The sequence below is a fragment of the Lissotriton vulgaris genome, chromosome 3_1 (genome assembly GCF_964263255.1).
Source record: "Lissotriton vulgaris chromosome 3_1, aLisVul1.2, whole genome shotgun sequence".
NCBI lineage: Eukaryota > Metazoa > Chordata > Amphibia > Caudata > Salamandridae > Lissotriton > Lissotriton vulgaris.
Genome location: NC_141689.1, coordinates 404,577,760 through 404,599,774, shown reverse-complemented (window position 1 = coordinate 404,599,774; position 22,015 = coordinate 404,577,760). Strand labels below are relative to the sequence as shown.

At 46.6% G+C, this 22,015-nt stretch overlaps 1 protein-coding gene across 1 annotated transcript in view; it reads right to left on the bottom strand.

Annotated features, from left to right (window-relative positions):
* ITGA1 (integrin subunit alpha 1) overlaps positions 1 to 22,015 on the bottom strand; it is an 813,868-nt gene that overhangs the window by 228,922 nt on the left and 562,931 nt on the right. Inside the window, exon 15 of the mRNA XM_086960618.1 lies at positions 17,383 to 17,513. Within this exon, the coding sequence (XP_086816744.1) occupies positions 17,383 to 17,513 (131 nt within the window). The remainder of the gene's footprint in view (positions 1 to 17,382; positions 17,514 to 22,015) is intronic.

Sequence of the window (22,015 nt, the reverse complement as noted above, 5' to 3'; positions counted from 1 at the left end):
CCAGGTTCTGAGCTGGGATGGTGCAGTGAGCTAAAAAACGGTGATGGATCAAGCCCTGATCTTTGGACTGGGTAAGAGTGGTCTGCTTAATTCAGACACTCTGTTCATCACCACCCCCTTTTCTGAATCATTTTGTCCACCATAAGCGTGGAAGGGTATACTCAGATGTGAGTCCCTTGCTCATTGCACCATCAGGATTCAAGCAAGCCGGGCCGACGACAGCTGAAATGCCAGAAACCGGTCCCCGGTGGCTTGTTTCCTTCCCAGTATAAGAATTGGCTTGGTAGTTTGGTTTGCCCTGTTTCCATCATGCACTGGGACAGGAACAGTCTAATTTGCATGTAGCCAGGTTCTGAGCTGGGATGGTGCAGTGAGCTAAAAAACGGTGATGGATCAAGCCCTGATCTTTGGACTGGGTAAGAGTGGTCTGCTTAATTCAGACACTCTGTTCATCACCACCCCCTTTTCTGAAACATATTCATTGGGGTCAAGGTGTACATGGGGCAGCCCCACCCTCCTGATTTCTCACGCTAGAAGCACCGCTGCGGAGGCGAAATAGGTAGAGAGGCCAAGACTGGGACAACCACAATATCGGCTGGCCTACACGTATGTGGAGATTATGAAGGACGGGTGCTGAAGGTTGTAGGTCCGAGGGACTGCTGGAAGCCTGTTACACAGGCATCATGAAAGGAGTTGAAGAGGCATTAGATCAACATAGCATCTCCATATTGTGCAGCAAATCTTCTCACCTAAACTTCTACCTGGCTACAGAGCCCACAACTACACCAGAGGCCTAAGCTCCAACATGGAACTTTGCTTGCGCTAGGAGTCCTTTAGTATGGCGGGCACCCTACACGGCATAGACACCCTCTGCACTATTGAACAGACAGGAGCGAACTATCTGGCAGTGACCCCACTCCAGTGCTGTTGTAGTCAGTGAACCTGTGGGCTGGATCGATATGTAATTACACCATGGGCAAGACAGACTGCCCCCAACCAAAAATAAACTTTGAACAGGTGAAAAAGCAACAAGAACACAGCCCTGATGAACAACCAACAGTGCTATCGACAGCAGGGGCTACAGGAGGAGTGACAAATGATGATATACAAACAATGTTTACTACGATTCAGGCCGCACTGTCAAACATCAATGGGAAAATTGATTCCTTGACATATAGAGTTGACAGAATGTCCGAACAAGTAGACAAACACACAGAAAGAATAGACATGGCAGAGCACAAGATATCTGAAGCTGAAGATGGACAGGTGCAGATAGACGCAAAACAGACCAGGATGGAGAAGCAACAGGCGGCAATGACTGCGAAGACGGAGGACTTGGAAGCAAGGTCCCGAAGAAACAACATCCACTTAATGGGAGTTTCAGAAACAACAAACAAGGGCCCGATGGAACGTTATGTGGCGCAGCTGCTCATCTCCATGCTGGGTCGAGACACTTTTTTCTTCATAGTCGAGAGGGCCCACAGATCGCTAGCGCCAAAACCGCCAGCTGGTTCCCGACAAAGACCGATCATTGCAAAAATTCTAAATTACAGGGACAGAGATTCAGCGCTTCGAAAGGCCAGAGAACTGGGCAAACTGACCCATGAAGGTATGGACATATCCCTGTACCCAGACTTCATGGCGCCTGTGGAAGCGAGGAAAAAGTTCAGCACAGCGAAAGAGAAATTAAGAGATCTAAATATTCAGCTAGACTCAAAATCACGGACGATGGAAAGACACGGATCTACACTGAACCGCAGGAAGTGCTAAAGTTTATACAACAGAAAGGGCAGACGAACACACAGAGAAGATCGCTGAGAGGAGAACAAGGGGAACAATTCACCACGTCGGATGTTGAATGAACAATATATCATAGTCATGTGATAGACACTGCAGAAAACTGCATGTGCGCTGAAGCGCGCGCACTCCCTATTCGGCGACAACCAACAACAAGACCTCTGAAGATGCTCGAATGCAGAGTGGTCTACAATATGCAGTGCCAGATAAGTTGACAGACAATTTTTGTAGTTTAAAGTCTCATTGTAACGCTACAGCCCACATGTGTCCCTGCAATGATTAGGGCCATTGGCCGCTGGTGAGAGTGGGTTCTTTCACAACCTTATTCAGAAATGATGTAACGTGTTGAGTTAAGATATATGCGAACCTAGGGCATTTACCCATATGTCCTATGCCACAAGCAACGGGATGGCAGCTCTGACCTCTATGTGTGTACCACACAAGCTTTCTTATTGTTTTTTCTTTTTTTGTTTTGGGGGGTAATGTTGTATGTTATTGTTGGGAAAGTCTCCACTAGTAAGGGAAAGGTGGAGTGGGAGGGGGTGGGCAAGGGAGTCAAACACAAAAATCTGACCTGTAGTGTAACAGCAGACAGACACATGGGAGACAATATGAGACACCTTAGGCACCTCAATTGGATAGATGGCAGAGACATGGCAGACAAATGATACTCTGAAACAGTGCAGAATGTTGACGTTCATGACCTGGAATGTCAGAGGACTTCACAACCCACAGAAAATACGTAAAGTTCTAGCATACTTAGATAGACACAAAGTGGACGTGGCTTGCATACAAGAGACACACCTGACAGACCTAAAAGAGAAGCAGATAGGGGCCAGATGGGCTACATTCAAGCTGACATCGCCCTATTCGTCATATGCTAGTGGGGTCCTGCTCTTGGTGAAACATAACACACCTTGTTAGAACCGGCTGTCTCTAGTTGGCAGAGGTATACACTTCTGACAAATAGGGACACTCCTTTTCTAGTTAGGGCAAGGGGATCACACCCTTCGATAACCCCTGCTCACCCCCTTGGTAGCTTGGCAGAGCAGAACAGGCTTATCTCAGAGGCTGTGTGTTAAGCAATTATGACCACGTACAGTAATACAGTGAATACACTACAAATGGACACGACACCGTAGTATTATAAAATTAAGTATTTTTATATAAGACTTAGCACAAGACCAAATAACGGCAAAACTGTACACAATCGGAATAAATACGTTCAGGAAGGAAAAAGGATAGTTCAAAGGTAGTTTCTTCTTTAGCACAAAAGTCTTTTAGTATCAAGCAAATCTTCTTCTTGGAAACACAGTTCTTTAGCAACAGGGTAACTCACAAGGAAGCTACACAACGCTGGGCAGAGATAATCCACAGGTTCGGCGTCGACCGCGAGGAGCGCTGCGTCGGGCCTGGAGTCACACGGACCCCTCAACAACACAGTACCTTAGGAAAATGAAGCACACGATGATCAGCGGCGTTGAGCAATCCGGCGTCGCGTCTTCGGTGTCGATCAGGCCTCAGCAGGCGTTGTCGATGATGCAGTTGCACAGAGTGAGCAGCGCTCACGGCGTCGAAGGGCACACGGTTGATGCGATCAGCAGCGGGGCAGACACGAGGTCCTCTGGAGTTAGAGCCGTACTCCTACTCACTGGCGTTGCTGCTGGCGTCGGTTGGGCCCAGCGTCCGATCGTCGTGGTTGCTGATCTTTTCAGAGGTGCTGGATTCACACTTCCAGCGGATAGCACTTTTTAGCAGGTGAAGTCTTTTGGCCCTGTGACTTCGGCAGGAGACTGGCACTCTTCCAGTCCTTGGAGATTTTCTTAGCAAGCGTGAGAGTACACACACAGTTCCTCTCTCCTGGTTCCTCGGCAGAAATAAAGAAGCACGGCAGGATTCCCCCAACAACAGCACACCGGCAGAAGGGGTAGACAGTCCTTTAGATCAGCAGGCTTCTTGTCCTTGGTTACAGCCAGGTTCCTTGTCAGAAGTGATCTAAATTCTTGGTTCAGGGGTCCTTCTCTTATACCCCTTTTCGTCTTTGATCCCTTTGTCTATGCCGGGGGTTTCCCAACACCCTGGGTCTGTGGTGGGTGGAGCTAGGCAGTAGCACCTGGCCTATTCATTGAGCCGGGCCGGGTCCTCAGACGCCCCGCAGGAGGTGGAGCCAGGATCGTCCATGGCAGGTACAGAGCCATCAGTCGCTCGGCAGGAGGTGGAGCCAGCATTGTATCAGGCAAGGCAGGCTATCAACAACTACTCTCCCCCTACTCTCAACGTAATGTCCCACTCATCCCACACTGACTCATCCAGACCTCTTGGAGCCACCCAGCTCCTGTCACATACACGCAGACCAGCAGAGACCAGATATGGTTAGACAAGAAAATAGACACTTTCTAAAAGTGCTATTTTTGAACCCAGAGTCCAAAAACCATCCACACCAACGGATGCGTAATTAAACCCCGAGTTCAGGGATACCAAACTCGACATTGCACCATGCTCCCCGAGCCAGCTAGGATTATAGCGTTAATAATCCCGGCGGCCCATTCTATCCAACGGAGAGCAGGCTACCTCGCAATAGTGAAGCCCTAAGATGGCGGCACTTCACTATCAGGACAGACCAACTTGGTCAGGCTTGTCCTACCTTACACTTACAATGCACCCTGCCCATGGGCCTACCATAGGGGTGACTAACATGAAGTTAAGGGAAGGTTGGAGGGCTGGCAGGTAGGTATACCTGCGCAGCCGACGTGACAGTGCAAGACTGCACGTGGGTCTCGCAATGACCGACCCGTAGACATTCTTTTACAAGGCCGCTCCTGTGGGTGGCACAACACGTGCTGCAAGCCCACGAGCGGCATTTGAATTTACAAGCCCCGGCACTCCTGGTGCACTAGACTAGGGACTGACAGTAAACCAAAACAAGCCAAACATGGATACAATAGATACATCATTTTAACATAGGGAGCACTTGCGCTATGGCACTGATCAGCAGTGACACGGCGCCCAAAGCATATACCAGCAAAACATCGTAAAACAGTAGAGGCAAACAGAAAAAATGGAGGAGAGACTCAAGCCAATGATGTCAGGTCTAACACGTGTCCCCTCCAGCTGAAATGTGGGGAGAACTACCCTTAACCTAGGGAGTCCTCATCACTAAGGCGGAAAAATCTGGACAGACCATCAGCATTGGCATGATCTGTACCAGGGCGGTGTTCCACCGTAAAGTCCATCCCCTGTAGAGCAATGGACCACCTCAACAGTTTTGGATTCTCACCCCTCATTTGCATCAACCATCTGAGGGGCCTGTGGTCTGTCTGAACCCGGAAGTGAGTCCCAAACAGGTAGGGTCTTAACTTCTTCAGCGCCCAGACCACAGCAAATGCTTCTCTCTCTATCGCACTCCACCTCGTTTCCCTGGGAAGTAACCTCCTACTGATGAAGGCTACAGGCAAGTCTCGGCCCTCTTCATTCACCTGAGCTAGAACAGCCCCCACGCCATGCTCTGAAGCGTCCGTCTGAACAATGAACTCTTTCGAAAAGTCGGGTGCTTGGAGTATAGGTGCTGTGCACATTGCAGTTTTCAGGGTGTCAAAGGCCGTTTGACAGGCATCAGTCCAGATCACGTTTCGTGGCTGCTTCCTGGAAGTCAGCGAAGTCAAGGGGTGCACAATGTTACCGTAATCCTTGACAAACCTCCTGTAATAACCCGTGAGTCCTAAGAAGGCTCTCACCTGTGTTTGGGTTTTGGGCGGTGCCCAAGCCAGGATGGTATCAATCTTGGGTTGCAGGGGGGCAACCTTGCCGCTCCCTACTTGGTGCCCCAAGTACACCACAGAACCCTGCCCAATCTGGCACTTACTGGCCTTGATTGTGAGGCCTGCTCCGCGCAGAGCCAACAACACTTCCTGGAGGTGACGCACGTGTTCCTCCCAGCTGGCGCTGAACACGGCGATGTCGTCCAGGTAGGCGGCACTGAAGTCCTCCAGTCCAGCCAAGACCTGGTTGACCAACCTCTGGAAGGTGGCGGGGGCATTCTTCATCCCAAAGGGCATCACTCGGAACTGGTATAGCCCATCTGGTGTGGCGAATGCTGACCTCTCTTTGGCCCCATCAGTCAAGGCGATCTGCCAGTACCCAGACGTTAAATCGAACGTACTAAGGTACCGGGCAGCCCCCAACCGATCGATGAGCTCATCAGCTCTGGGGATGGGGTGCGCGTCAGTCTTCGTGACTGAATTGAGCCCTCGGTAGTCCACGCAGAACCGGAGTTCTGGTGAAGCACCAGGCGCTGCAGCCTTCGGGACCAAGACCACTGGGCTGGCCCAAGGACTGCTAGAGGACTCAATCACCCCCAACGCGAACATTTTGGAGACCTCCTCCTTGATGTACGCTCTGACCTTGTCAGTCACCCTGTAAGCCTTGTGCTTCACAGGAGGGCTGTCTCCGGTGTCAACGTCATGGACACACCAATGCGTGACACCCGGAACCAAGGAGAACAGATCCGGGAATTGTCCCAACAGGTGGCGACAATCCTGTTTCTGCTCAAGGGTCAGTGTGTCAGAGAGGACCACACCATCCACTGACCCGTCTTGCTCTTTAGCATACAGGAGGTCAGGAAGAGGCTCGCTCTCCTCCTCCGTTCCATCATCTGTAGCTAGGAGCATGCCCACTTCGGACCTTTCTAAGTGGGGCTTCAAACGGTTGACATGCAGGACCCGCAAGGGGTTCCTGGGAGATTTCAAGTCCACCAGGTAGGTGACATCGCTCTTCTTCTCCACAACCTTAAACGGTCCAGTCCACCTGTCCTTGAGCGCACAAGGTTCCACAGGGGACATGACCCACACTTCCTGACCAGGCTGAAGCTCTACCAGAGTGGCATTCCGGTCGTACCATCGCTTCATCTCCTCCTGGCTGGCCTCCAGATTTGCCTGAGCAAGTTCTCTGAAGCGCCGAGTCTGGTTCCGAAAGGCCAGCATGTAGCTGTATACATCCTGGGGAGGTTTCCTGGGAGATTGCTCCCAGCCTTCCTTGACCAGACTCAAAGGTCCTCTTACCGGGTGACCGTATAAGAGCTCAAAGGGGCTGAACCCTAGAGCCTTCTGCGGCACCTCACGGTAAGCAAACAACAGGCATGGCAAGAGGACGTCCCATTTCCGCCTCATTGGTTCTTCAAGACCCATAATCATGCCTTTCAGGGTCCGGTTGAATCTCTCAACCAGCCCGTTTCCTTGAGGGTGGTAAGGAGTAGTGAACTTGTAGGTTACCCCACACTCCTTCCACAGAGACTTCATATAGTTCGAAATGAAGTTGGTGCCTCGGTCGGACACCACCTCTCTGGGGAACCCCATCCGGGAGAAAACACCCATCAGTGCCCGTCCCACCACGGGGGCCGTCACTGTCCTGAGAGGGATGGCTTCCGGGTACCTCGTGGCATGGTCCACCAAGACCAGGATGAACCTGTTGCCTAGGGCTGTCTTGGGGTCCAGGGGCCCAACAATGTCAATACCCACCCGGTCAAAGGGGGTGCTGACCACTGGAAAAGGTTGGAGGGGAGCCTTCTGCTTCCTTCCGCTTTTCCCACTTGCCTGGCAAGTGCGACAAGTCTTGCAATGGATGTCTACATCCCTACGCATCTGAGGCCAATAAAAATGGGTGACAAGCCTGTCATAGGTCTTGTCCTGCCCCAGATGTCCAGCTAACGGTACGTCATGAGCCAAACCCAGTAGGAAGGCTCTGAAGCGCTGGGGGACCACCAGCACATGGGCTGACCCAGGTTCAGCAGCCTTAGGCTCGCTATACAGGAGGTCGTTCTCCCAGTACACAAAATGTGACCCTGACTGATCACCTGAGGATTGGGCTGAGGCCTGCTGCCTCATGCCCACAAGAGAAGGGCACTCTTTCTGTTCCGCACAGAATTCCTCCCTGGAGGGACCACCATCCTGCTGCCAGTGGGTCAGCTCGGGCAGATCTCCCAGTTCGGCAATTTGTTCCCCTGTGGGCTCCAGGGCATCCCCCTCAGGGTCTACCTCCTTCTGGACCACGGGAACAACGGGGGCCGGTTTCCCGCGCCTCCTGCCTCTTCTCTTCACAGCTGGATCCTGGGCCGTACTTTCAGGCTCCGGGACCCCATCAACACCCTTACTCGCTGTCATGGATCGAGTGGTTGCACACACCCACTCTGGCACACCCAACATTTTCAAATGCGCCGCTCGCTCCACCTTAGCCCAAGGGGAGTCTTCCAAATCATTGCCCAGGAGACAGTCGACAGGCATGGCGGGCCTCACAGCAACCTGAAGAGTACCTGAAACTCCCCCCCATTCAAAGGAAACCTGAGCCACCTCACACTCTTTCTGGGAGTTATCGGCAGCTATCACGGGGTAGAATGCGTGGGGAACCACCTGCTCTCTGGACACCAAGTGACACTTGACAGCTGTCACACTCGCTCCGGTGTCTCTGAGAGCTTCCACTCTATGGCCATTAATGGTCACCCACTGCCTATATTTACTAGTGTTACTAGGCAGAGGGGGTGGAGGGACCATTTGCATGTCTCCTAGCGAGACCAGGGACATTTCTGCGGGACCCCTCCCACCGTGGACAACCATCTCCTCCCCTCCCAAGGCTACACTTGCCAACTGACGAGGGGGTGCACGCGGCGGTGCATTCGAATCCTTCTTGGGACACTGGGGGTCATAAAACCGGTGTCCCACCTGCCCACAACCGTAGCAGGTTAGGGGGCCCCTATGAACAGGTTTACCCGTCGGGGCCCCTGACTTCTTCTCAGGGGGAGGCTGGGAACCCTTCCCTTGGTTCCCTTGGGGATTACTTTGGGGCCCTTTCTGAGACTCCTTCTGTTTTCCCTTGTCCCCCCCACTCTTCTGCTGGGGACCCTGCCCACCTTTGGCTGAGTCTCCCACTGGACCCTTGTGGACCCTGGTACTGACCCAGCGGTCCGCCTCTTCAGCAAGTTTTCTAGGGTTAGATATCTTGCTATCAATCAGGTGCTGGCGCAGCTCTGGAAAACAGTTATTAGACAAGTGCTCCCACGCAAACAAATCATAGAGAGCTTCATAACTTTCCACTTTGCTGCCCTTTACCCAACCATCCATGGCTCTGCAAAAATAAGACACATATTCAACCCACGTCGTACCAGGCAACTTCTTTCATTCTCTAAAAGCTTGTCTGTACTGCTCGGGGGTTAAACCATATCGCAACATTAAAGCATCTTTCATATGAGCATACGACATCCTATCCGCAACAGGCATGTCTAACAGGGTATCTCTTCCCTCATTCACAAAGCGACCCCACAACCCCGCTCCCCAATTCTTCTCAGGGACCTGGTGGGCCAACAATGCTAACTCATATGCTTTAAACCATTGACCAATATCTTCATTCTTATTGTAATCTTTGATCACATCTTTCGGGAAGTAAAACTTACTTTCTGTAGGCTCGGATGGAATGCTGCCACCAGAGGGATTCAACTCTAACTTTTTAGCTTGGATATCCAGTTCCCTCAACCTGGCTTCACGCTCCAAAGCTAACTTCTCTCGTTCAAACTCCAACTTTTTGATCTCTAAATCAGCTTCCCTTCTACCTCTTGCATTTTCTAACTCCAACTGCCCATTAATCTTTAGCCTTGCCATCTCCATGTTGTAAGCTCGCTCTTTCGCCCTTTCTTCTCTTTCTTCAGGGGAAAGACCTTTGGAGGAAACACTGCTTCCGGGAGAGGGCACAGGTCCATTCACTGGCACCTCCTCATCCCCTTCCTCTGTGGGTACCACCACCACATCAGAGGGATTTCTGGACTCCCACCAGGCCTGCAATGCTTTATAAAAATCATCTTTTCTCGAGAGGCCGGTGGTAGGAACTCCAAACTGGTCGCAAAAGTGTTTCAGCTCATCTTTCTTGTATTTCTTCAGCTTACTCCTCTCGAACTCCTCCACAACAACGATAGCAGGGGCAGTGACTCCGTTGTCACTCATGGTTAAACTGGCAGTGTTCGGAAAATCAAGTTTCAGGAAAGCGGAGAACAAAAATAGGATCCTTCCGAATCAGATTGTGACTGCGTTACGGTCTGCCTTCACTACGTAGCGCACACTAATCACTGTACATGGGTCATAAATGCAAGGTCCAAATCCTCACCGCTGCATCCAATGTTAGAACCGGCTGTCTCTAGTTGGCAGAGGTATACACTTCTGACAAATAGGGACACTCCTTTTCTAGTTAGGGCAAGGGGATCACACCCTTCGATAACCCCTGCTCACCCCCTTGGTAGCTTGGCAGAGCAGAACAGGCTTATCTCAGAGGCTGTGTGTTAAGCAATTATGACCACGTACAGTAATACAGTGAATACACTACAAATGGACACAACACCGTAGTATTATAAAAATAAGTATTTTTATATAAGACTTAGCACAAGACCAAATAACGGCAAAACTGTACACAATCGGAATAAAAACGTTCAGGAAGGAAAAAGGATAGTTCAAAGGTAGTTTCTTCTTTAGCACAAAAGTCTTTTAGTATCAAGCAAATCTTCTTCTTGGAAACACAGTTCTTTAGCAACAGGGTAACTCACACGGGAGCTACACAACGCTGGGCAGAGATAATCCACAGGTTCGGCGTCGACCGCGAGGAGCGCTGCGTCGGGCCTGGAGTCACACGGACCCCTCAACAACACAGTACCTTAGGAAAATGAAGCACACGATGATCAGCGGCGTCGAGCAATCCGGCGTCGCGTCTTCGGTGTCGATCAGGCCTCAGCAGGCGTTGTCGATGATGCAGTTGCACAGAGTGAGCAGCGCTCACGGCGTCGAAGGGCACACGGTTGATGCGATCAGCAGCGGGGCAGACACGAGGTCCTCTGGAGTTAGAGCCGTACTCCTACTCACTGGCGTTGCTGCTGGCGTCGGTTGGGCCCAGCGTCCGATCGTCGTGGTTGCTGATCTTTTCAGAGGTGCTGGATTCACACTTCCAGCGGATAGCACTTTTTAGCAGGTGAAGTCTTTTGGCCCTGTGACTTCGGCAGGAGACTGGCACTCTTCCAGTCCTTGGAGATTTTCTTAGCAAGCGTGAGAGTACACACACAGTTCCTCTCTCCTGGTTCCTCGGCAGAAATAAAGAAGCACGGCAGGATTCCCCCAACAACAGCACACCGGCAGAAGGGGTAGACAGTCCTTTAGATCAGCAGGCTTCTTGTCCTTGGTTACAGCCAGGTTCCTTGTCAGAAGTGATCTAAATTCTTGGTTCAGGGGTCCTTCTCTTATACCCCTTTTCGTCTTTGATCCCTTTGTCTATGCCGGGGGTTTCCCAACACCCTGGGTCTGTGGTGGGTGGAGCTAGGCAGTAGCACCTGGCCTATTCATTGAGCCGGGCCGGGTCCTCAGACAGGAGGTGGAGCCAGGATCGTCCATGGCAGGTACAGAGCCATCAGTCGCTCGGCAGGAGGTGGAGCCAGCATTGTATCAGGCAAGGCAGGCTATCAACAACTACTCTCCCCCTACTCTCAACGTAATGTCCCACTCATCCCACACTGACTCATCCAGACCTCTTGGAGCCACCCAGCTCCTGTCACATACACGCAGACCAGCAGAGACCAGATATGGTTAGACAAGAAAATAGACACTTTCTAAAAGTGCTATTTTCGAACCCAGAGTCCAAAAACCATCCACACCAACGGATGCGTAATTAAACCCCGAGTTCAGGGATACCAAACTCGACATTGCACCATGCTCCCCGAGCCAGCTAGGATTATAGCGTTAATAATCCCGGCGGCCCATTCTATCCAACGGAGAGCAGGCTACCTCGCAATAGTGAAGCCCTAAGATGGCGGCACTTCACTATCAGGACAGACCAACTTGGTCAGGCTGGTCCTACCTTACACTTACAATGCACCCTGCCCATGGGCCTACCATAGGGGTGACTAACATGAAGTTAAGGGAAGGTTGGAGGGCTGGCAGGTAGGTATACCTGCGCAGCCGACGTGACAGTGCAAGACTGCACGTGGGTCTCGCAATGACCGACCCGTAGACATTCTTTTACAAGGCCGCTCCTGTGGGTGGCACAACACGTGCTGCAAACCCACGAGCGGCATTTGAATTTACAAGCCCCGGCACTCCTGGTGCACTAGACTAGGGACTGACAGTAAACCAAAACAAGCCAAACATGGATACAATAGATACATCATTTTAACATAGGGAGCACTTGCGCTATGGCACTGATCAGCAGTGACACGGCGCCCAAAGCATATACCAGCAAAACATCGTAAAACAGTAGAGGCAAACAGAAAAAATGGAGGAGAGACTCAAGCCAATGATGTCAGGTCTAACACACCTTTTACGCTTAATAAATCTGTAAAGGATGACCAGGGATGCTATGTTATAGTGAAAGGCTGTTTTGGAGGAACAGTGTTAACAATTGTCAATATATATGGTCTGAATAATGATGACCCCTCTTTCTACGCACAAATCGGGATGCAACTGCGTGATCTCCAGCCCACAGCCATCGTATGGGGTGGGGACTTTAATACTTCCTTAGACCCCACACTAGACAGCTCAACCGGGAATGACAGATATGGCAAACAATCGGCTAAAGTATTAAGGGAAGGGATGGAAGACTGGGACATAGTGGACGTATGGAGGCAAAGACACCCAGAACGGAGAGAAGGTACCTATTTCTCATTAACACACCTTACATGGTCCAGGCTTGATTACTGGCTAGTATCTCAAGATGTGTGCACATTGACTACTGCCATTGACTACTAACCCAAAACACTCTCAGACCATGCCCCGGTATGAATCAAATTGGAAATCCAGATGCACACCCCACTGCAATTCACATGGAGACTGAGACAGAAAGATCTTCAGGACCAGGTGTTCCGTGAGGAACTACGTCAGCAATAATAGATTATTTCGACCACAACTCTGGATTGGTAAAGAGCACAAAGACACTTTGGGAGGATTTCAAAGTCACCCTTAGGGCTCATTGCATTAGTAAACATGCAGGCATTCTAAAGGATATCCAAAGACAACTGGAAAGGATAGAAGCTGACATTACTAGATTGGAACAAGAATTTGAAGACACCCACGCCAACTCAATTCTAGCTGACATTAGAACACAGATTGATAAATATAACGAGTCAGCAGGTGACGGGGTAAAATACATTTCGCGCAAATACACTGCTAGGAACTATGGAGAGGGTGGGAGACTTCTAATGAGCAGCGCCAAACAGCATACAACACTCCAGCTATTCTAGAATGCTTCATCTAAATACTACACTCAATTATTCACTGCCCAGGCAAAGGCCACTACATCGGATATACATGACTATCTGGATGATGTAGAACTGGCGTGGCTTTCAGATACACACTGAGAGTACTTCTGCCACCATATTACTAAAGATGAAATAGTAGATGCCCTTAATTCCCTCCCTAATAATAAAGCACAGGGACTAGATGGATACCCGGGTGAATATTATAAATAATTCAGAGATCTACTGATCCCACATTTGGCTGAAATGTTTGAGGAAGCCTATGAAGAAGGCACACTGCCGACCTCATTAAGTGAGGCACTTCTGATAGCACTCCCGACACCGGGTTAGGACCCTACTGAATGTGAGTCGTACAGGCCTTTATCCCTGATAAACATAGATGCCAAGATTCTGGCAAAAATAATAGCGAATAGAATACAACCGCTATTATGTAATCTAGTATTACCAGACCAAGAAGGCTTCATGCCAACACGATCCACCACCTACAATATACGTACCATCTTTGCGTTATACCACCAAATAGATCCGGACATACTAGCGGCCGCGGCTCTATTAGATGCTGCCAAGGCATTTAACTCGGTGGAGTAGGGCTTCATGGTTGTCGCCCTTTGTAAAATGGGGTTCCCAGAACCATTTCTAAAATGGATATCACTATGATATGCTACGCCTAGAGCACGGGTCAGAATAAAAGGGAACACATCCAGCCCAATAGAGATCACGCAAGGTACCAGACAGGGCTGCCCCTTGTCACCAATGCTATTTGCATTAATCCTGGAACCACTGGCCTGTAAAATTGGCCAGCAACACTCCAAGGCGGCCTTGCAATTTGACCTCTTTGACCTCCAGCCCATTGTAATTGCATTATATACTGATTATATGGTCCTTTATACCACGCAGCCTGCTAGGAATCTAAACCCACTCATTAGAGAAAATGTCCGATATGAGAAATATGCAGGCCTTCGAATGAATTGGGATAAATCGGTTGTGAAACGTCTCATTGCGACACAGCGGAACCTGATCTGGAATACCCTCTAAAATGGCAAACAGATCCAGTTAAATATTTAGGGATCTGGATTCATCGCGATCCAGTATTGGCCGTCAGAGAGAATTACGGTAAGGCGCTGGTGAGACTAGAAGAGCAGGTAGATGAATGGATTAAAATGCCTCCCTCTATGGCGGACAGAATAGCCCTACAGAAAATGATCATACTACTTAGGTTCCTATAGCTCTTTTGGAATATACCAATATGGTTAACCGTGGCCTTCTTTGTCAGACTGCGCTCTATCTTGCAATAACTGACGTGGGCAGGCAAACAAGCCAGGACTAGTTGGAAGACCCTGACTCAACCGTACCATCTAGGGGGCTTCGGGGTGCCAGACTTTCAGCTATACTTCCTCTATGCAGGCACAGGCACAGCATGCACACTACTGGACGAAAGCCCATGCATATATCCCACACATTGCGGTGGAAAGGGATAGCGTACATCCCATGCCATTGACTGCACTTATAGCGGAACCGACGAAGTATACACCACGAGATAAGATACAAACAGCTCAATGCACTTCTAGAGCGTGGCATGCGCTGGAACACAGAGGACATAAGCTCCTGATATATGCACTGGCGTTGCCCACAGCGAGACACCCTAAGCTTACTGTAACGCAAGAAAAGAAAATGCACACTTTATTGGTAGAGATGGGACTGACCACTATGGGAAAAATGTTCCCACACAATAAATTCATTAACTTGACAGATCCCTCACTTTGTGCCCATCAATCCCCCTTGAAGAAATTTGCATATTTACGACCATGCACGGCAATCAGGACACTATACACCACATTCCCAGAAGAGCCCATGCAATTGAACACATTACAAATACTTTTAACGGCTCCTACTAGCAAGAACTTGGTGACACGCCTATACAACGCGGCCCAAGAGGAACAGGTTGAGAAGCCTAACGCTGCGATAAACATGATTGGCAATACAGCTGCACACAACTCACACTCCGCTTGTGGAGCATACTCGTTTGGGACCCCCTGCTACGGCCATCATTTGGACTTTGAAAAGTACAATGAAACATAATTTCTTACTGGTCAACAGCAAACTCTAAATAGAAGACCAGTACCCTATGAGGACTTTTTGAACTTTATCAGCGTTGGTCTCTCCAACATGCAATGAGAATATAAGGAACAACACGGAATAATACTTATTCCATCTTATTAGCCATAGCAGATCCCACTATTTAGTTTCAAGTGATGACACATATCCCCTCTACTGCACACCGATGTGATCTGCAATAGAAAAGGAAAAAACTTATTGCCCCTTATTTTTAATCTTTGTTCACTGATTGCTTGTATTAGTTTTGTTTTGTTTCTCCATCTTGGCCCTGAAGAAGGTGATTGTTTCACCGAAACGTACGTAGGCCGTACATCCTAACAAGATCTGGATAAATGTATTAAAGAATGATCAATACCACACAGATCATCGTTTAAAATTGGTGGAATCCTCACCCATATACCATCTGTGGAAAGTGTATTACCATCTGCACCTTTGGGTTGTTATTTCTTATTTAGTGTGTTTGTATGTTTTTTTGTCTGTTTTAAACAATTATGAATGTGATTGTATGATTGGTATGTATGAAAGTATGCATGTTACCAAGATATATGAGCAATAGGGGCAAAACTTTCTCTTCAAAAAAATGTTTCTTTACATTGCACTTTATTTAACTGCACTCTTGGCAATCTATTTAATGTATTAGGATTATTTATGACTTTTTATATGTGATGCTGTCAATGTATATTTGTACAAACCTTTAAAAAGTAAAATGATAAAAAAAGACAAAAGCAAAATCCAATAAAATAATATGTTTATAATACCTTAAAGTCTTGTCTATCTATAGCATCCCTGTATATGAAAATATCTGTTGGATTTATTACCTTGTTAAAAGTAATATAGGTCTTTAAAGAGGTATTTGTTTACACAACTCACACTCCTCACATCAAACTGTAACTTGCGCATTATTCATTTCAAATTCCTTCATCAACTATACTACACGCCTGCTAAGTTACGCAGACTAGGTCTTAGAGAGACAGATAACTGCCAGAGGTGTAATGTACTGAGCGCTGATTTTTTGCACATGTCATGGTCATGCCCACAACTGCAAATATATTGGAGTGACGTTACTAACACACTCACTGAGATGCTATTGGAACAGATTCCTAACACTCCCTTGGTGTGCATTTTAAGAGTCAGGAAACCTAAATATGCCAGACGCAGGAAATTCTTTGCAGTCGCGCTACTGCTTGCTAAGAGGCGCATAGCGATGAGATGGGGAAGCAAGAGACCCCCCAGACTTAAAGACTGGATCGCGGATATGACCTACTGTAAGGCAACGTTAGAGACCTATGCAGAAGACATTCCACAAGCCTCGCGTCCCAGAGACTTCTGGGAACCACTTGTCCAATAGTTACAGGCGACCTCGGAGTCCGAAACCACAAACTGACCTATACAAACACACTTTACCAAACAAACATGACAGGCGTATGTAACATACACAATATACGGTGCGAAGTAGCGGACCTAGTGGGGGTGGAGAAATTCTTGTGAACCAGGTTATCGTCAGCCGAAACAAGGAACTGTAAAGTGATAAATGATATGTGTATGGAGCAGATTGTACCACCATGTGATATGTAAAGCGAATATATGGTAATTGCAATGTTTTCCATGCCATGTAACCGCTGGTTGAATGGAAAAAAAAATTATAGGCTCATGGGTAGATCAAATTAATTTGAGTAAAGAGGCAAAGCCTTCTCACAAACAAAGTAATACAAAGGAGGAGAAGAATTGTGTAATGGCAGAGCAGAGGCGCACATTGGATTGGTGTAGGGGGCAGAAGCAGGGTAATATCTGCAGATAGGCCCCACATTGCACAAAATGCACGCAATGCCCCATAAACAAATAAGTGAAGAAATGTAATTGTATTTAGTTACAGCATATGTATACTGACCATAAAATATTGACTAACTATGTACAGCTTTCATAAAAAGGGACATGTATAGGCTTCGTACAATAAGAAAGCAACTTGTGTCATGTAGATAATACAATGGAAATGATTTTGAACATACCGAAGATACTTGCTTACACAATGAGGAAAACAGAAATCACAATATAGTCTTTATATGATCAAATGAAGTAGGTGGCAACACATTAGCCACGTGTACAGTAAATTAATCTCAACTGCAGAATAGGGAAGCCTGTATTTTCTTCAGCCATAGAATATCTGAAATGTTCGGACCGCTAGTGAAATGTTAAATACTACTCACCAGAAGAGGGAAGCACCTCCCAAGCCACCAATGGTTACGTCAATTAGACCATCCCCATTCAAATCCATCTTCCCATCAATTGACTGGCCGAAGAACTTCACTTTGTCACCATCACCACCTGAAGGAATTCGCTATCACAACAACAAAAACCACAAAATGGCTTATGTGCAATAAATGTGTACTTTACATGCATCTTTCTTTACTTCAAATCATTTTTATTGAGTTACAAGAAATGACAAATAATAGGAACAATAATAATAAATCAATCAGGAGAAAACAAATACAAATATTTTTTTTTAAAATGCTTCACTTGCATCTTTGAAGACATGTTTTAAAACAAGTAATATTTTGCAAAATGTCATGCAGTAAGAGCATTAGAATATAGCTCACTTTGAACCAAAGCTCTATGGCATCAAGCAATGGAAGCATGTGAGCCAGACCCACCCTAGAAGAGCTCCATTGTCTCTTCCAGCCAAGCATCTATCCATTCATCCTTTCACCTTTCCACTGATAGCCACCATTTCACCTTTATATTCTGTCATCCATTGATTTTTTCCATCATTCAGTCTGGAACCATTCCATCCATCCATTCACAGATCCATCCACTCATTCATCCACCTCGGCCTTCCTATCAATCTTCTAACTTTTTTCACCCTTCCTTAATTTCCACTTTGATTTCTTTCATCCTTCCATCCTTCTTTTTTTTGTGTTGAAATTTTTTATTAGAATTTCCCTTTTCTATCAACACTTATTTTTTAATTCCTTATAAGAGGCCCATAAATAACTCCAACTCTGCTGTACCTGTTGAAGTAGGATGTTCACAATAACCCCTGTCATGCAGAGTAATAGCTTTCATTAACAAAGTGTTTTTTCAGTCCAAGCTGAATAAATGTATTTATTTATTTATTTATTTATGCGATTTTATATAGCGCAAACTTTACCCGAAGGTGTCAGCGCGCTTTACATAGAACCCAGTTTCAACCATAAGGACTGATGGTTACAATCGGAAAAACAGATTTGCAAATTTTTGACTTACATAAGGACCAGTTGAAAACATACGGACTTAGGATTACATGCGTTATAAAAAAAAGAAAAAAAAAGAAAGGTACAAACAGAAAAAATGCAAATGTACAAGAGATAAAGTCACACAAGGAGGAGATACAAATGGATAAACTCTAGGCATATACTAGTGATATCTCTATCTACTTAGGGAGGGGACACACATGGATATACTCTAAGAGTCACAGAGGAATGGTAGAGAGCACAGCGGACTCCTGCATAAACTAGTGAATTAGAGTTATCTCTATATACATAGGGAAGGGGTAAGACTGGATATACTCTAAAAGTCACATAGGAATGGAAGAGAGCAAAGCGGACTACTGCATGTTCTAGTGATTAGAGTTATCTCTATATACATAGGGAAGGGATACACATGGATATACTCTAAAAGTCACATAGGAGACTAGTCATTAGAGTTATCTCTATATACATAGGAAGGGATAAGACCAGATACACTCTAATGGACACATAGGAATGGTAGAGAGTACAAAGGTCTACTGCATACACTAGTGATTAGAGTTATCTCTATATACATAGGGAGGAGATATGACTGGAGATACTCTAAGAGTCACATAGGAATGGTATATGGTGCAAGGTCTAAAGCAAATACCATTGATTAGAGTTATTACAATAAGTCAAAGAGCAGAGTTCCATAAGTGTGGAGGCAGTCACAGCACAAAGGGAGGGTGGGAGGGATGCGAGGGTATGGAGAGAAGGGGAAGCAGAAAAGGGAGGGAACATTTGAGGATCATCCACGGGGAAAAGGGTTAACGGCCGAGGGAATGGGAGGAGGGCTAGAGTCCAGCAAAACTGTCCGAAAACAGCAGCAAAGTGATGGTCAGTTCAAAACAGAAAGTCAAGAAGTCCAGGAGTGAAGGTGGGAGATAAAGCTGGAGGCCAGCCGCAGGCGCGTCACCATCTTGGAGAGTTTGCAGTCAGCCGTCTCGGTGGGGGTGGGAGTGCGCCAAGTGGTGAAGGCCATGTTGACGCTGTTGGTACTGTCACATGTTGGCCATGGGGCGCTGCACGGCTTCCCGTGGGTTGTGTGTGGATTCACCCACAAGCAGTGTGGACTCCGGGAGCAGCGGCACAGTCAGAGCACTGGAGCCATGTGGGGAGGAGAGGGGTGAGTGGTCTGGAGATCCGGCCCGTGTTGCAGGGCCACAGGGCGTTCCGGCACTGGCAGTGGCCCCAAACTGGCAGCAGGTCGGGAGGCAGGCCAAAAGTCCAAGAGAGGGCCACAGGATTAGCAAGAGGCCGGGGAGAGGTTGGGGCGTGCCAGTGGAAGCGGCGATCGCCATCCGAAAGTCGCCGCCGGCCGCCATCTTAGAGTCATGCAGGCGCTGGGAGGATTCCCTCGGTGGGGGTCTCCACCGAAGTGAAGTTAGTGGAAATTATGCCAGCTGTTGCGGCGAGAGTCTCAACCAGCCGGGGTAGCGCAGGACGCAATCCTACCTCCCAGCGGCGGCCGCAGTCAGCGGAGTCCACGGCGTAGTGCCGCCCGCCATTTTGAGCACCTCCGCCCTCTCCTCCCTCTCTTCGGGAGATCGAGCCTGTCCGCCAACCTCGGAGCAATCGCTGCTTCTCCGCACTTGCCCTACTCACTCCGCTTCGTGTTGGAAAAATGAGCAGTTGAAATGAAGGGCTGCATCTGCCTAAGGCCGGGTTAGAGCAGCTCGTGGACCGGGAGCCGAGACGATCAGCGTCCCCTCGGCTCCCGGCTCCTCCCCTTCGCATAAACATGATTTCAAAGAAAAATATATGTTACGACCCAAATAAATGTAATGTCTGGTGGTAAATTTAAGATAAGATATTTGATATTTGATATTTGATATTTGTGGGGTATTTCTTGAGCGCGACGTTCGCTCCGGAGGGAGCATCTTGGCGCTGAGGATCCCAAATGAGCCATTCCAGAAAGAGTTAGATGGAAGCTTTGGCAGAAGCGTCAGAGAGATTAAAGATCCATGTCTTTAGATGCTTTCTAAAGGGTTTTTCCTGGGTTTGTTGTCTGAGGGTTTTAGGCAGTGTGTTCCAAGCTTTAGTTGCGAGGAAACTGAGGGTCTTCCCACCCTTCGTTTTCAGATTGTATTTGGGCGGAAGGATGAGGTTATCGTGGGTCGAACGAAGGTGACGGCTGGGCACGTAATGGGGAAAGCGGATCACTGAAATAATATCGACTGACAAAATATCGACTTGCCAAAATATCGTGGACAAAATATCGACAGTCAAAATATCGAGTTTGTATCTACAAACAGGTAAGTACAAAAATATCGAGTACAAAATATCGTTAACAAAAATATAGATGTAAAAAATATCGACTTTATTAAAAACAGTGTTAAATTAAATTAATATTAAATTTTAATTACTAAAATATACTTAAAACGACTTAAATTAAATTATAATAATTAAATAATAAATGAAAATAATAAAAATAATTTTTTAAAATCTTATTTGTTGACCCAGAACCCTAAAAATACCCCTTTACCCAAAAACCCAAAACTGACCCTGAACCCTAAAAATACCCCTTTACCCAAAAACCCAAAACTGACCCTGAACCCTAAAAATACCCCTTTACCCAAAAACTGAAAACTGACCCTGAACCCTAAAAATGCCCCTTTACCCAAAAACTGAAAACTGACCCTGAACCCTAAAAATACCCCTTTACCCATGAACTGAAAACTGACCCTGAACCCTAAAAATACCCCTTTACCCATGAACTGAAAACTGACCCTGAACCCTAAAAATACCCCTTTACCCATGAACTGAAAACTGACCCTGAACCCTAAAAATACCCCTTTACCCATGAACTGAAAACTGACCCTGAACCCTAAAAATGCTCCTTTACCCAAAATTTATCAATATTATTTAATTACCAATTAATTATTAATTAACAATAACAATAAAATAAATATATTAGAACATTAGGTGTAATTATTTTAATAATTAATATTATTTTTTCAAAATTAATTACTTAAAAATAACACAAAATTATATATATTAAAAATGTACTCTAATAAATGTAATTAACTAATTACAAATAATTAATTAACAATTATTTACTAATACAAAATATATTCAAAATTATATTAATTAATTAAATAATTAATATTAATGAATTACCAATTAATTATTAATTCAAAATATTAACACACATATATTAATTAATTAATTATTATTAAATTACTTCCCACCCTATTCCCCTATAAACCCACAACCCGCTACAGAATTACATTACGCAATTATTAACAAAACAAAATTCATGTAATAAAATATTTTATAACATTAATACACACTATTCACACATATTATTACATAAAAATACACTATAAAATATTATATATTATTACAAAATCGATATTTTTGCTATCTATATTTTACACAGTCGATATTACTTCACTTACCTGAAAAACGATATTTTTGTAGTCGATATTATGTCCAGTCGATATTTTGTCCAGTCTATATTTAAAACTCGATATTATGTCCAGTCGATATTTTAGAGTCGATATTTTGTCTCTATACCGGGGAAAGCGTTTGGTGAGGTGTTTAGGGCCTGTTTTGTTGTAGGCACGGAAGG